At 32.3% G+C, this 14144-nt stretch overlaps 2 protein-coding genes across 4 annotated transcripts; one reads left to right on the forward strand and one right to left on the reverse strand.

The window, feature by feature from the left end:
* Positions 1 to 439: 439 nt before the first annotated feature.
* LOC145061378 (structural maintenance of chromosomes domain protein) lies at positions 440 to 4826 on the reverse strand. Of its 3 annotated transcripts, XR_013687188.1 has the most exons (6): positions 4685 to 4826; positions 3555 to 4228; positions 3285 to 3460; positions 2893 to 3205; positions 636 to 693; positions 440 to 563 (listed from the first exon to the last, which is right to left on the reverse strand). XR_013687188.1 is itself a non-coding variant. In XM_079008825.1 (5 exons), the coding sequence occupies exons 2-5, from the start codon at positions 4151 to 4153 to the stop codon at positions 2949 to 2951; spliced, it is 945 nt and encodes a 314-aa protein (XP_078864951.1). In that variant the 5' UTR covers positions 4154 to 4228; positions 4685 to 4826; the 3' UTR covers positions 2769 to 2948. The 3 variants fall into 3 exon arrangements, 2 of the variants coding, with proteins under 2 accessions (XP_078864951.1, XP_078864950.1); XM_079008825.1 differs by lacking the exons at positions 440 to 563; positions 636 to 693 and having other exon boundaries at positions 2769 to 3041; positions 3129 to 3205; XM_079008824.1 differs by lacking the exons at positions 440 to 563; positions 636 to 693 and having other exon boundaries at positions 2769 to 3205.
* Positions 4827 to 12892: 8066 nt separating this feature from the next.
* Positions 12893 to 13698, forward strand: LOC145062347 (uncharacterized). The gene is made up of 2 exons (XM_079009963.1): positions 12893 to 13461; positions 13554 to 13698. The coding sequence occupies exons 1-2, from the start codon at positions 13003 to 13005 to the stop codon at positions 13593 to 13595; spliced, it is 501 nt and encodes a 166-aa protein (XP_078866089.1). The 5' UTR covers positions 12893 to 13002; the 3' UTR covers positions 13596 to 13698.
* Positions 13699 to 14144: the final 446 nt, after the last annotated feature.

Below are 14144 nucleotides of genomic sequence, written 5' to 3' on the forward strand. Positions count from 1 at the left end.
TTTTTTTTTTTTTTGGTAAAAGTGTTACAGTTGAAATTCCAAACGCGTTTTTTTCTTAAAAAATCTTTGGAAAATTGGCGATGATTGTTGGCTTGTTGATTATCTACGATTGAATTTGTTTTGTACGCTGAAACTAATTTTAAAGGAGAATTTGGTGTGTATTACAAAGTTTGAATACTCTGTGTGGATATATTTTTTTTTTAGTAATGATGAAATAAAAAAAGTAAATGATGAAATAGTGGTTTGAATGAAGCATTGTTGGGATAAGTCGTAAACAAAGAAACAAGGTTTAAATGGTTGGTTATGTGTTGAAATGAAATGACGTTTTTTCTGCAAGTATCCTCCAAAACTGTAATAAAAAATATATATATATATATATATATATATATATATATATATATATATATATATATATATATATATAGAAAAATAATTGTAATTTGTGAAGAGATTTAAGAATTATGGGTATAGTTTGTAATTACACGTGATCCAAGCACTAGAGGGATTAAGGTTATCTTAACTGAAAAAACTGCCTGTCACCTCTCCTGATAAAAATCAAACACCTGTAACATGTAAAAAGATATATAATATATATGAGGAAAAGAGAAAAGTTAAAAAGTAGTAAAACACCTGACCTGTCAAGATTTGTTTTGTCAAGGCCAAGAGTGTGATGCACCGAAATCAATCAAACACCTGCAACATGAAATCTGAATGTCAAAAAAATATAACAGGAGCAGTAAAACAGATTAAAATGCCATGTCATGTAACTCACTGCACTACAAATACTATGAAACAAACATTACAACAGAAGCATATTAAGATGCCATCAACACTTGAAAAACTAACCAACAAACACAAGCCAAAAGTATGCCAAGACCTAATCAAACATTCAAGTAACATCACACACAAAAGGACAATTACATGCCTTTCAATTTCAAGTTAAATTAAATTACCAGAGTCGACATGCACTATAAATAAGTTTAAAAAATGTCTCTGATCACACCTAATATCTCTCTTTATGAGAAATTGCAGCTACTGCATTCCTAAGCTTCAAAAAACAAAATGGAAGAAAAAGAGACAGAGAGAAAATTAATCACCCTCATTCCTATGGCTATGGATGCTTCTGGAGTTAAGAATTGGGAAAACAAATATCCTCTACAAATCAAGACACATGAAAAAAACTATAATTCTTAAGTGGGTGTTTGAGTAGGTGAACCAGAACCACCAAAGAATTAAAAAATAAAAAAACATGAAACCATTTTACTGATTTGATTTGCTCACAAAATTTCATCACTTACTTGATTCTGATTATGATTGTGAAACTCATGTGCCTTCATTCCTTCAAATCTTGTAGCAACCCTTCCTTGAGGCTTTTGTGCAAACAACTGATACTATGTCCATATCCCACAATACACCAAAAACAAGCAATTGAATTGCCTTTCAAATTTGCATTTCATTACAATTCCCAGATCTCAAATCACCACCCATTTCATCCATATGAGTTATATGAGTAGCAACACCCCAGATCCAAAAAGAAAAAAAAAAAAAAAAAAAAGTAATCTAGACAGTGGAAATTGTTGTAGTTTTCACAGGTCCAAAAGGGACAGAGTGTATTATAAACAAAAAGCATAAAAGGTGATATTTTTATAATAACTCCACATCCACAAACTCAAGATCACAACTCTAGCTGATCATTATATGCTAATAAGTTGTGTAGTTGCAGCTAATAAAATGAAATTTGTTTTATTAAACTTCAACAACATTTTTAACTTCCCTGCGTATTAGTAAAAACTTCAAGTTGGCTATAAAAAATTCCTCAAGGCTTAATTTTCAAAGGTAGTTTACAAAAATGAAGATGAACCTAAAAGCAGAAGGATGTCTAATGCTACATTACTTACATTCACTAGATAGATTATCAGCATATTATATCAAAAAAATAATAATATGATTGATACAAAGTAAAAGAATCCCAGAGTAGTTAACATCTTGGTTACTCATATTACTTCTATGTTTATTATTTATTCCATTTTTTTACTTTTAGTACTATTCCTGGTGTTAGTATTTTAACCCCCCCTACAAATCCTCCTTAATAGCTAAAGAAAATAAAAGAACAAAGATCACAATAATCAGCATATGTTTTGTTTTAGTGCCCCTTGATGCACAACACAACACATGATCAAAATTTTACCTCTATCACTCCTACACATGATTGAACTGATGTAGAGACTTCAATCTTTTGCATACAGTTTTCACAACATGTAAAAACAGGAAAATAGTAACCAAATAGCCCTCAAATCCAACAGATAACAGAGTCTCATTACCAAATGTATAGTTACTTAGCAACACTAGTTCAAGTTTACTGAAATATACAGATCTTTAAGGGATTTATGGGTAAATGAATTTACAAAGTCTGATGCAATTGTGAATGTATATCAATCAACTTAGCAAACACTAGTTCCCCTAAGATAACACAGAGACATCATACACTCATCCTATAACATCATAATCAAGAATCACCAACACCATTTTGTATTTCCAAAAGCATTTGTTGGTTTCAGACCATACTTAACAGATACACATGCTGGAAAACCTTAATAAGTCATAGGTAAAAGATTTATAAACCTTGGTAAAGTCAAGAAAGATGATTCATAAATCATAATATAACATATATATATATATATATATATATATATATATATATATATATATATATATATATATATATATATATATGCTCTAGATGACACACAAACAGACATACGTCAATATAAAAAGCCAACTCTGAGTTCAAATTAACTGCTAGCATTTGCTGTAGAACAACAATATCCAAAATAGCATGCATAATAATCTTAATAAAGGTCTTATATAAGATAACATTTTAAACAAACGTACACTTCAATTCAAAGTACCATAAGAGTCCACATCTTAGCATGAGATAGTCTATCACTCTATCTGTGTCCTTGAGCCCTTTGCATATCATATGATCCCCAAGATCCAGGCCCAGGCCCATACTGAGGGTAACCTTCTGCTCCAGGCTGCACCTGATTATTTGTAACATTGATAACAAAAATTGAGCCCCAGAAAGAAATAATCCCTAAGAAAGAAACTAAGAAAATGAGATAACTTACAGGATTCATGGAATAACTTGCAGGGAAAGGATTCCCTGAATAGTTAGCTTCAGTATTGACATAATTTGGGTTATATCCTGTGTATGAAGAACACCCAAGAAGTCAATCACTTTGATAACTTCCTAAAAGAATCATCAACAAGGAGTAATGGCCTACCTGGATTTTGATTGGCTACAGCTACAGCTGCAGCAGCACGCGCCCGCTTTTCAGCATTAGCCATCTCAGCACGCAATTTTTCAAGCTCACGAGCCATAGAGAGTAAATTCTTCTCCATCACTTGACCATGTTCATAGTTCTCTGCATGCCCCTTCTTCTCATGTTCAATTGCAGCCCTTCAAGAAGGAAATATCATTTGATTACAACATCCATATGCAATGTAACATGTGTATAGGGACATGGTCACATGGACATGAATGATGAAGTCACCTTGCATGTTGTAATTCTTGTCTAAGCCCATCAATTTCTGACTTCAGTCCTGGGACTTGCTGCAAGTCAGCAGTAGCTCTAGCAAGATCTTGAGTCATACCCTGAACTTGACTAGTAAGTTTTTGGCGTGTAGAAGTCAGCTCATTGATGTCAGCATGTAATTGCATAAGCTCAGCACGCATAGCTTCTACTCCATGAAGATCGTGTTCCATTTTTGCTGACTTCTCATACAACTCTCTCATCTGCATATCTTTCTCCATGAGGAAATTGCGAGCAAAACGGTCTGTTTGTTGAAGCTCATGTTGTGCAGCTTCAAGTTCTTGCTTGAGTGCAACATGGGTTGCAGCTAACCTCTGATTATCAACCAAAAGCCCTTGAATGTCCTGATGTTGAGCTGCTAATCGCTCCTCAATGATAGCAGGGTGAGGAGGGAGTTGTCTGGGACCCATTCCAAATTGAGCTTCCCTCATCTCCTCAAGCAATGCAGGATGAGGCATTGGACCTAGATTCCTTCCATATGGAGGCTCGTGAATGGGTGCCAATCCAGCATGAGATGGGCCTTTCATTGGAAGTGGAGGTCCACGATTCCTCCCAGACATCTCTCTCAAAGAAACTCAACAAATGAAAGAGCGTAACTTCTTGGAGAGTATGTAAAATCTAGTGTACAAACAGACCTAAAGAAATAAAGAGAGGGAAAATAAGCAACTAATTAGGAGAATCTATGGTAGCACTGCAGTTAGTCTAATATAAGCTCATGCAAACACATAAACTTCAAGTCTGTTAGATAGTTGAATATCAATATCATCCAGGAAACTTTTGCCAATCTCGTTAGAATTCCTAAGACTCAACACGACTATAAAACTGTCGATTATAGAGATCACGATATTTGATACTAATGATAACCCCTGATGAATTATACTCGTCAATCAACAGAGGACTCCGAGAGAAAATACTATTAGAGGAACGACGATCATGAATTTAAGCAAGTAGAAACGTCATATACATCTTTTATAAGACCTAGTTAACAAGAACCGGTGATTATTTGGCATGCGTCGAAAGAAAAAATAGGAAAATGCTAAGAGGAAGAAAACCCTAGAGAATCTAATAGACGATAAATTGAAGACGCTAACCTGAGCCCTATGGAGACTAGATGAATAGCTTCGAGTCTCCCGTCTTCAATGGAGAGAGAGACGAGTACGTTAGCAGCAGCGTGATGAGGTTGTCGGTATTTTGAAACCCGAATCTAAACCCGACGGGTTCGGTCAACACAATCCAAATGATCTTAGTGGACATTGGAGTAGATCCGTTTTCTAATCTATCGATGTTTAAAATTTGGAAAAATAACATTATAGCGGAAAAATATTACTGTAGCATAATCAACTTCGATTTGGTTATTAAGGTTAATTTTTTATGGAATAGACCATTTAACTCATTAATAATTAATAATATGTCAATCAAACCATTTAATCGAATTTAACATATTTATCGGCATCAATGATGATGTGAAACTATTGATATACAAACAATAACAAAATTTGTGCATGGAAACAATAAGTGATGTTGCTAATCACCCAGTCATTCATGCCTCTCCAAACAACTCAGATAATTATTACAAGCTAATACAACATATAAGTTCCTCTTTAGTAAAAAACTCTCATCTCCATATTGCCCTTTTTTTTCCACACATCCCTTCTACTTATGTTGCAGAGATCGTCGATGGCCACGGGTTTCCACAAAAACAAGAAACCCTAAATTCATACTCATATCGGAGGGTTCGTCGTTGGTCCTAACGAGAGGAAGCTCGATTATTTGCTTCTTATTTCGCTTTTTAAGAAAGATTCTTTAGGAAATCAAAGAACATAATTCTCAATTAAGGATAAACCATTCATTAAGTCCCCAATATCTGCAGAACCTCTCTCCAGTGGAAACCTAATCTAAACCTTGGAAACGTCATGTTCTTAGTAAACCCCTATCATTGCTTCACATTACTTAACGATTTCTTCAACATTGAAAAGCTTTCCACTATTTCGTTTCATATTGGTTCATAATGACTTCACGATGTATTAAACAATGACAAGCCTCGAAATGTTTTTCGTTACCCTTCCGATTTCGTCTTCATTGCTACCCATTCACAAACAATCTTGTTTTTCACGTTTAACGAAGTACGTTGCTATTTCATACATTTTTACCAAAAACACGATTGTGCTTTTAACACGGTCGTGTAAGTCCTCCGAAGTCCTGAAATTTGATTTTTGGCTTGGAAAAATTACGAACAAGAAATACGATTGCGAAATGAAAAACATGATCATGTTTTTTTTCTTCCAAAAATGCGTGTTTGGGACACGAACTCTTTAGTTACAACAAATTTAGCCCAAGTTCTAGCTTCCTCAGGTGTTTTAGCTTCATAAGCTCCAAAAATGCCTCCGAGTTGCTTCCAAATTACTACTCCTCTCAAAATAAAATGACATAAAAAACATGAGCAATACAATGATTCTAGCAAAAAAACATGAGTTAAACATTATTTAAACTAATGCATACACAAATTCATAAAATATGATACTAAACACTAATACTCTCTCTGTCCCAAAATAATTGTTCACACATAAAAAACACAAAGTTTACGAAAACATTAATTAGTGATGATTTTATTCAATAAAATGACATTTTTATCCTTTTTAAAAGTCATCTTTATTTTTTCTAGATAGAGGCAAAATATGCCGCTAAATTTTCATTTTGTTTTTGGTAAACACACAAAGGCAAAATATGCTACTAAATTTTCATTTTGTTTTTGGTAAACAAACGGAGACAAAATATGAAGCCATAATTTTATTGAAAAAAATCATTTAACTAGATTTCCTTTTGGTTTCTTAGATTATTACGTCAATTTGTTTCCCCCTTTTGGTTTCTTAGATTATTACGTCAATTTGTTTCCCCCTATTATTTAATATACATACTTTATAATTTTAGCTACCAAATCATTTTACATCCCAGGCCAAGATTTACTTCTTCCCTTCAGCCCCAACTTCTAAGATTTTATGTACCCTCTATTTCATCAAATTAACTTCAAAATAGTGTTGACAAGTCAATTTCCACTTACTAAAAAGAACACTATCATTGCACACGGTCAAACTATATATCAATATTTATTGCAAGAAAGTCTCAATGGGGTATTAAAAAAAAGGTTTCTAAGTGAAGTAGCTTCACTATTCTGGTTTTCTAAATGGACCATTAGTCGCATTTGGCTTCAAGGTAAAAATCAAGTTCACCATGGATCATCGGTTGATTTATCTTCAAATAAGTCAATGGTTGTTAGACGAAAAAGAGGTACAAATAAACTTGGATCAAGTTTCATAAATCCCATCAAGTCGTTGATCCAATATACGATCTTTTGCAAAATCTTTAAATGTTTCAAAATCAGCTATGCATAGACGAATTAAGGAATATGTGCTTTGACCACATACATATGCTATCAAGCCGACTCTAACTCATGAGAATAGAAGAGCAATGTTAGAATTTTGTTTATCAAATATTACATTGTCATCATTATTTAGTCAAATTCCTACATTCTATGATATGTTTAATATTGTCCGTATTGATGAAAAATGGTTTTAATGTCAAAACTCATCAAAACGTTACTACTTAGTACCTAGTGAGGCTCAACCATTAAGAACATGTAAAAGCAAAAAAGTTTATCACAAAGGTTATGTTTCTAGCGGCGGTAGCAAGACTGAGATTTGATTCATCAGACAACAAAGTTTTTTTGGAAAAAATTGGTATTTACCCATTTACAAGATTAGCACCCGCTAAGTGTTCTAGCAAAAACCGTGTTGCGGGAACATTGGATACAAAGCCTATTTTATCGGCGAACAAAGAGGTAACAAAATCATGGTTGATAGAAAAAGTTCTACCGAATGTTAAGGCTAAATGGTCGTGAGGTCATATCGGTCTCATATATACTCAACAAGACAACGTAAAGTCTCGTATTGACGTTGATGATAGCGAGTTTCTTGATGCGGCATCTTGAGATGTATTTGATATTTAAATTTGTTTTAGCCCCCCAATAGCCCAGATTTGAAGGTGTTAGACCTTGGATTTTTTTGAGCAATACAATCACTTCAAGAATAAACGGTTTTGCGTATAATTGATGAATTAGTTGATGCGGTTCAAACATCTTTTGAAAGAATGCAATCGCAACTACTTAACAATATTTTTTTAACTCTACAAACATACATGAAAAAAATCGTAAATATTCAAGGTGACAATAATTATCATGTATCGGATATTGGTAAATGTAGGTTAGCAAGACAAGATAACTTGTCATTCCAAATTAAGTGTGATCAAAATTTAATATATAAAATTGTGGTGTATTTGAATCAGTAAAAAAAAAAATTACATATCACAAATTTTAGAAAAAAACAATTCATTTCACTATTTTGAGTTAATGAAAAAGCAAAAGCTTTTGTAGTTCACCATTTATGCCATTAGTATTAGTAATTTTGTGTTTTTTGTTTTCCTTTTATCTTTCTTCATTTTCATAAGCGCCATATTAAATGCATGATAATTAAGTCAAATGAGGGGTAATAACATAAATGCGTACAACTACTTTTAGTAATGGACAATTATTTTGGGACAATTATACATACTTATAAAGCTAGTCTCATGCATTTGAAACCATTTTTTTTTTAACTTTCTCAAACCACATTTATTTGAAACCCCATTTTTTAACTAATGCAACTCAAAAGTTTTTTTAATTATGATTTATTAGTCAAAAGTTTTATAATTTATATTATGTTTAATTAGCATTTAGTGAAAAATTTACTATAAAAAGGCCAATCTTTTGTGTGTTTTGTGTTATATAAAATCTTGCATGTAAGAATGATTTTAAGATATTGTGATTCAAAAGTTTTCATATAGTTGAAGCATTCACGATCCAAATATGATGATTTGAAGAAATGGGTTATGTCGCATCGATGGTAATTGTAATATGATTTTTTATTTCAACCAAAACAAATGAAGATTTTCTATTCTTTCTTTATATTCAGTTTCTCATTTAATCTTTATAAGTGATTTGTGTGTATTACTCAATCTTGAATGTGACTCTCCAAACATCAATGTTTTCTTTTTCAAGAAAAATATTTTGATTGCAGGTTAGTGAAGAATTGTCATCAAACTTCTATGGTTGAATGGTGTTAAATGAAGAAAGGAGATTCATAAAATGGATATAGGTTTTTTTGTTTGAGCAAAGTTGACGAATATTAGTTTTTTCTTTTGATTTAAATATATGTTTATGTAACATCTTTATTTATATATTCAACCACCCAATGCTCTTAATTATTTGACTTTAGTTTTTCTATTCTGATTATGTTTATTTTCTATTATTTTTTTGTTGGGTTATCCTACACAACATATTTAAAAGATAACATAATTCTGAACATTTGATATTTAATTATGATAGACTTATCATGATATGTTCTTCATATGAAAGTAATTTATCCATATTACTACGACAAGAATTACACATGACATTTACGAATATATATATATATATATATATATATATATATATATATATATATGTGTGTGTGTGTGTGTGTGTGTGTGATTTGTTTAACATGTATATGCACCTATGTATGTTATAAATTTATAATTAAATATCTTTATGCTTAATAATTGAATGGATTAAAATGATGCATCAAAACCAATTATTTAGAAATATATAATAATAATAATAATAATAATAATAATAATAATAATAATAATAATAAATATACATTTCCAAGTACCACATTCATTTGAAACTCACACTACAACTCAAGAGTTTTCTAATTTATGCATATTTATTAGTTACAACTCAAGAGTTTTTAACTTATGATTATTAATTAGTAATCACTAATAACTTTGTATTTTTCTTTCTTTTATAAGGTTGTAAAGTTTTGCTCATTAAAAACATTACTGTATTTGAAGAGATTTGTGATTTAAATATGAAGAGTTAATATAAATGTTATAATAGATGTTTTAGTGTTTCTATGTTATTAAAAGTTATAGTGTTTATTTTTCATATTTTTTTATTATTCGTTGTATATATATCTTTTTTAATATAAATGTTATAATAAATGTTTTTCTATTTTTATGTTACTAAAAGTTGTAGTTCATATTTTTGTTCATATGTTTTGTTACCCGTTATATTATCATTAATTTGATATATAATTTACACAATTTTAAACGGTTTATAAAATTATCAAATAATTGTATGTATCACAATGACTTAAAAATTAAACTATAATGTTTAATAAAACTAATATGTTAACTATATGTTTGCTTTACTACTAACATTTTGTTTCAAAATAGAAATATTAAATAAAAATTTAGTAAAATTTATTATTTTAACTATATAATTTTATTCTCGCGCAACGTGCGAGGATTTGCCTAGTTTAATATAATAAGATGGACAAATGAAATGGAAAATATGGAGTATTAAATAATATAAAAGATGCATAAAATGACATCTAACACGAGTTTCCCAAATTCCATCATAGTTTCAAACAATCATAACTTCTTCATTATAATCTCGTTTTCAGTGATCTGTATATACATGCGAATGTTTTAACAAGCCCCACAGTTCTATCCAATTACGTTTGAATTGTTATATATTGAACTTACTTCCTTAATACATGCAAAGAGTTCAAAATAACACTTTTCCCATTTTACCCTTTTTGGCCCAGAGCACAATTCAAGGGATTAAATTGCTTAACTAACATTATCAACATCTAAATAACATTTATATTTTATTCCCATGAAGCCCATGATATTAATTGATCAAATTATGGTCCGTTACCCCAAATTAAGAAACATGTCAAAACCGAATGTAACACAAATTGAGTAGAATAAATAAATTAGAAATTAGTTTATTAATTATTATGGTTTAATAATTAATTAAAAATTAATTAGAGGAATTAATTAAACAGTTTAATTAATTATTAACTAAATGGTTGAAAATTAATTAATCAATAATTGGTTGATCAGGAATATTCTAAAACCCTTACATGAGTAAAGGTTGGATGAAATCTCCTTTTGGATAAGGATGATTTCGAAATTTCCATCTTATCCCACATGGGATGGAGGACAAAACATTGGAAGAAATCCAATGTTATAAATAAGGTCGTATGGATCTCATTATTCCTTGCTCATTGGCTTGACTCTTCGTCTTCCTCCCCCTCCCCCCTAATAGTGGACAAATTCTTAGTGAGTTTGTCCCTCATCCTAGTCAATCTTATTATGATTTTTTAAGTTCATTGGAGGTGAACCAAGAGATGGATTCTAGTTTGGACCCTTTCATCCAAACAAGGTGGCACCAACAAGATAACAAGCTCGAAGGTTGCTGGTTGCAAGTGAGATATGCAGTTCTTCCTTTGTTTATATTTTTCATAGGGTAACAGTAATAGCATGTAACTTAGATCGTTAGGTTGCATAAACAAATAAGATGTTATTGTATTTTCGTTGCCATGCGAATGTGTTTAAATGCATAGAAACCTAACAAGAGTGGGGGTAGGAGGACTTGTTTTTTACAAATCCATTATGGAGGCCTTTGTATACTAAGGCATTGTGGTTGATCCTGCATGAGGGACAAAGGCGTCATACAAGGGTCAAAGACGTTGATTGGATGATCGTACTCTTCTCTTAGTCAGAGTTTGTGGTTGGTTTCAGGCGGTAATGCTTTGAGCATTACCTTTGTCGCCTGGAGGTGGTGCCTTTTTGTCTCAAGACAATAGTGTCCGTTGAAGAGCCAAACCCCTACGGGCTTGCCGACACAGAGCGTTGCCTAAGTAAGGCGAGAGCCACCGACGCGAAGCATGGCCGCTTGCCAGTTGGCACTAGGTTTGGCTAGCTAGACGACATGGTGGTCACCAAAATAGCGTGCTAGGTGTTTCCTGGACATATCCCAAGGGATACGTCATCATATCCTTATAAAACATATAAACTAACACATATATCAAAATATTTATTTTAATGATTATTAATATTTAAAAATTAAAAACATTAACCTTTAAATTAGATTATAATTCAATTACTAAAATACTTATTTGAAATCCTCCCACAATCAATCTTCTTATTCACGATATGGTTATTCACGACATGATTCTTTGCCGCTTCATATTTTGCATAATCGATTAGCAAAACCCGATGATTTTTATATTCTTAATAGATTGTTAAGCAATATGTTTCATCTCCTATAATCGATTTAGGAGACTTGGAGGTTTCTCTTGTAAGCAAGTTTGGTCTTCATCTTGAGCGTTACCGGTGTATCGCGGATGAACTAATTCCAATATAAATGTCAATATTTTGCAAGGATTTAAGAAATAAATATGTCGAAAATAGTAATGTGAAAGAAAGATAATATTGTAATGTAAAAATTAATTATTTTAATAATCAGTTTAAAGAATATTTTTTTAATATATTAATAAAAATGAATAAGTTATATATTTTGGTATATATATATGAGTTTAATAAATATGATAATATTGTATTTGAAGTTTTAGAAAAATATAAATAAAATTCTAACATGCATGAGTGTGTGGTATGTTTTTGAAAGGGAAAATGATTTACAAGCCCAACGAAGTTTCCAAATTGTTCAAAAAACCCTACATGTTTTGTCTGTCCAAAAAAAACCCAACGAACTTAACATTTTGTCTAAAAAGCCCAACTAAGTTATATTTTCCTGGAAGTCAAATAAGAGAAATAGATGACGTGACTTATTACCATATCGGAAAAATAACTTGTTAGACCAACAAAGTTTTCAAAACGTTTAAAAAATTTCAATCATGTTTTGACTGTTAAAAAAAGCCCCAATGAACTTAAACAAAACAAAATTGGGATTTTTTGAACAGTTTGGAACTTTGTTGGACTTTTTAGACAAAAAGTTATATTCGTTGGGTTTTTTTGAACAAACAAAACATGATTGAAATTTTTTGAATGGTTTGGAAACTTTGTTGGGCTTTTAAGTGATTTTACAAACTCAATCCATTGATCAACGACGTAAGATGAAGCATAGTAATGTTGAATTTAAAGTGATTTTGGCCTTTCTTAGAGGTAAATGTCTACCAAATACCGTTTCAATCCAACTGTTTTCTTCAAAAACATAAACAAAAAACAAAACTTTCTCAAAACAAAGCATAAATATTTGATAAATAAATTTCATAATTTTTTTTTTTACCTATAACATTTTATATTACTATAAAAGACGAACCTTGAGTTTGTGTCATTGGCCATCTTTAATGAACCACCGCAGCTTCAGACATCCCCGTGACGTTGTCGGTGCCGTTGAGTGGTAATTAAATATCCAACGGCTAATCATCGGAAAGTGACCGGCCACCAAATTAATGCGAAAATAAACCCCAAAAAAATAACGCCTATTTCCTTCATTCTCCCATGCAAATCACAACTCACATCCATGGAAGCACTTTGGAATCTAGAAGATAAATGGAAGCTTTCCACACAAGAAGCAATCCTCTTCTTCGCATGCACCGTTTTCCTCATTGTGGTGGTTGTCGGGTTTTGTGCCGCCACAGTGTGGCGGCAGAGAGCTACAAAAACCATTCAAGACGGTGGCGGTGTGGTGGACCCGCCGGGACATTGGGTGACAGTGAAGAAGGCTTTGACGGGGTCGGTGCGGTGGAGCAAGGCGAGTAAATGGGGCGGTGATTTGAGTGCTAGCCGGAAAGAGCAGCCCACTCCGTTGCTGGCCAGAGGTGGCGGCGAAAAGGGGTGGCCCAGCCATAATGCGGTGTCTCCGGTGTGGCAGCGGCCGATACTTATGGGCGAGAAGTGTGAGCTGCCGAGGTTTAGTGGGCTTATTCTTTATGATGAAGGAGGGAAGCCGTTAGATCAAGCACGTGCTCCTAATATCCAGGTATCACGCTATAACATCTTGTACCTTGTGCTTCTATTGTTGTACGATTGCTTTTGAGTCTTGACTTTCAACTTAAATTTAATCTATTGCAGGAACAGCCTACGGTTAGAGCTACTTTGCGAGATCTTTTATAGTTCTTTTCTCTTTTTTCCTTCTTTGTATCAAAAAAATTATAGTAAATCAGTCACTTTTTTGTTCAAATCATTCTTAGTGTACATTTTGGCATCGTACATAACATATTATACTGGTATATTGACATTGACATGCACTGTATTTGAGACTATGATTGATGCCAATGTGATAAAAGTTGAATTTTTTGTTTCACCGAAAAAGATGGAACAAAATGGGACATAGACTCGTTCTTGATCTCTTATTTGTACAAAAGACATAAATATCCTCCACATTCTCATCATTAAAAATTACCATATAAAGCTTATCCAGGCTGCATTTGTTACATGAGACTGCCTTTGATCGGAGATTACAAGTTTTCTAGTCTAGTTTTAATGATGAGAATGAGAAAGACATCCACTATCTTTTGCACAGATGTGAGAGATCGAGAGTGAGTCTGCCTCATCTTATTCCACCTTTTTGGTGGAACAAAAATTTACGACTTTTATCTCATTAACAGTCACAATCCCAGTCTAATACATAACAAAACCTAAGTACACCTTATTCTGACATAT

This window comes from Lactuca serriola, chromosome 7 (assembly GCF_051521515.1).
Source record: "Lactuca serriola cultivar US96UC23 chromosome 7, Lser_US96UC23_V15, whole genome shotgun sequence".
Taxonomy (NCBI): domain Eukaryota; kingdom Viridiplantae; phylum Streptophyta; class Magnoliopsida; order Asterales; family Asteraceae; genus Lactuca; species Lactuca serriola.

Excerpts from the sequence above, each read along its gene's own strand:
- LOC145062347 (XM_079009963.1), top strand. The coding sequence starts at position 13,003 with ATGGAAGCACTTTGGAATCTAGAAGATAAATGGAAGCTTTCCACACAA. Across the intron at positions 13,462-13,553 it reads CACGTGCTCCTAATATCCAG|GAACAGCCTACGGTTAGAGC; the intron begins GTATCACGCTAT and ends AATCTATTGCAG.
- LOC145061378 (XM_079008824.1), bottom strand. The coding sequence starts at position 4,153 with ATGTCTGGGAGGAATCGTGGACCTCCACTTCCAATGAAAGGCCCATCT. Across the intron at positions 3,461-3,554 it reads CAAGAATTACAACATGCAAG|GGCTGCAATTGAACATGAGA; the intron begins GTGACTTCATCA and ends TCCTTCTTGAAG. Across the intron at positions 3,206-3,284 it reads TGTAGCCAATCAAAATCCAG|GATATAACCCAAATTATGTC; the intron begins GTAGGCCATTAC and ends CTTCATACACAG.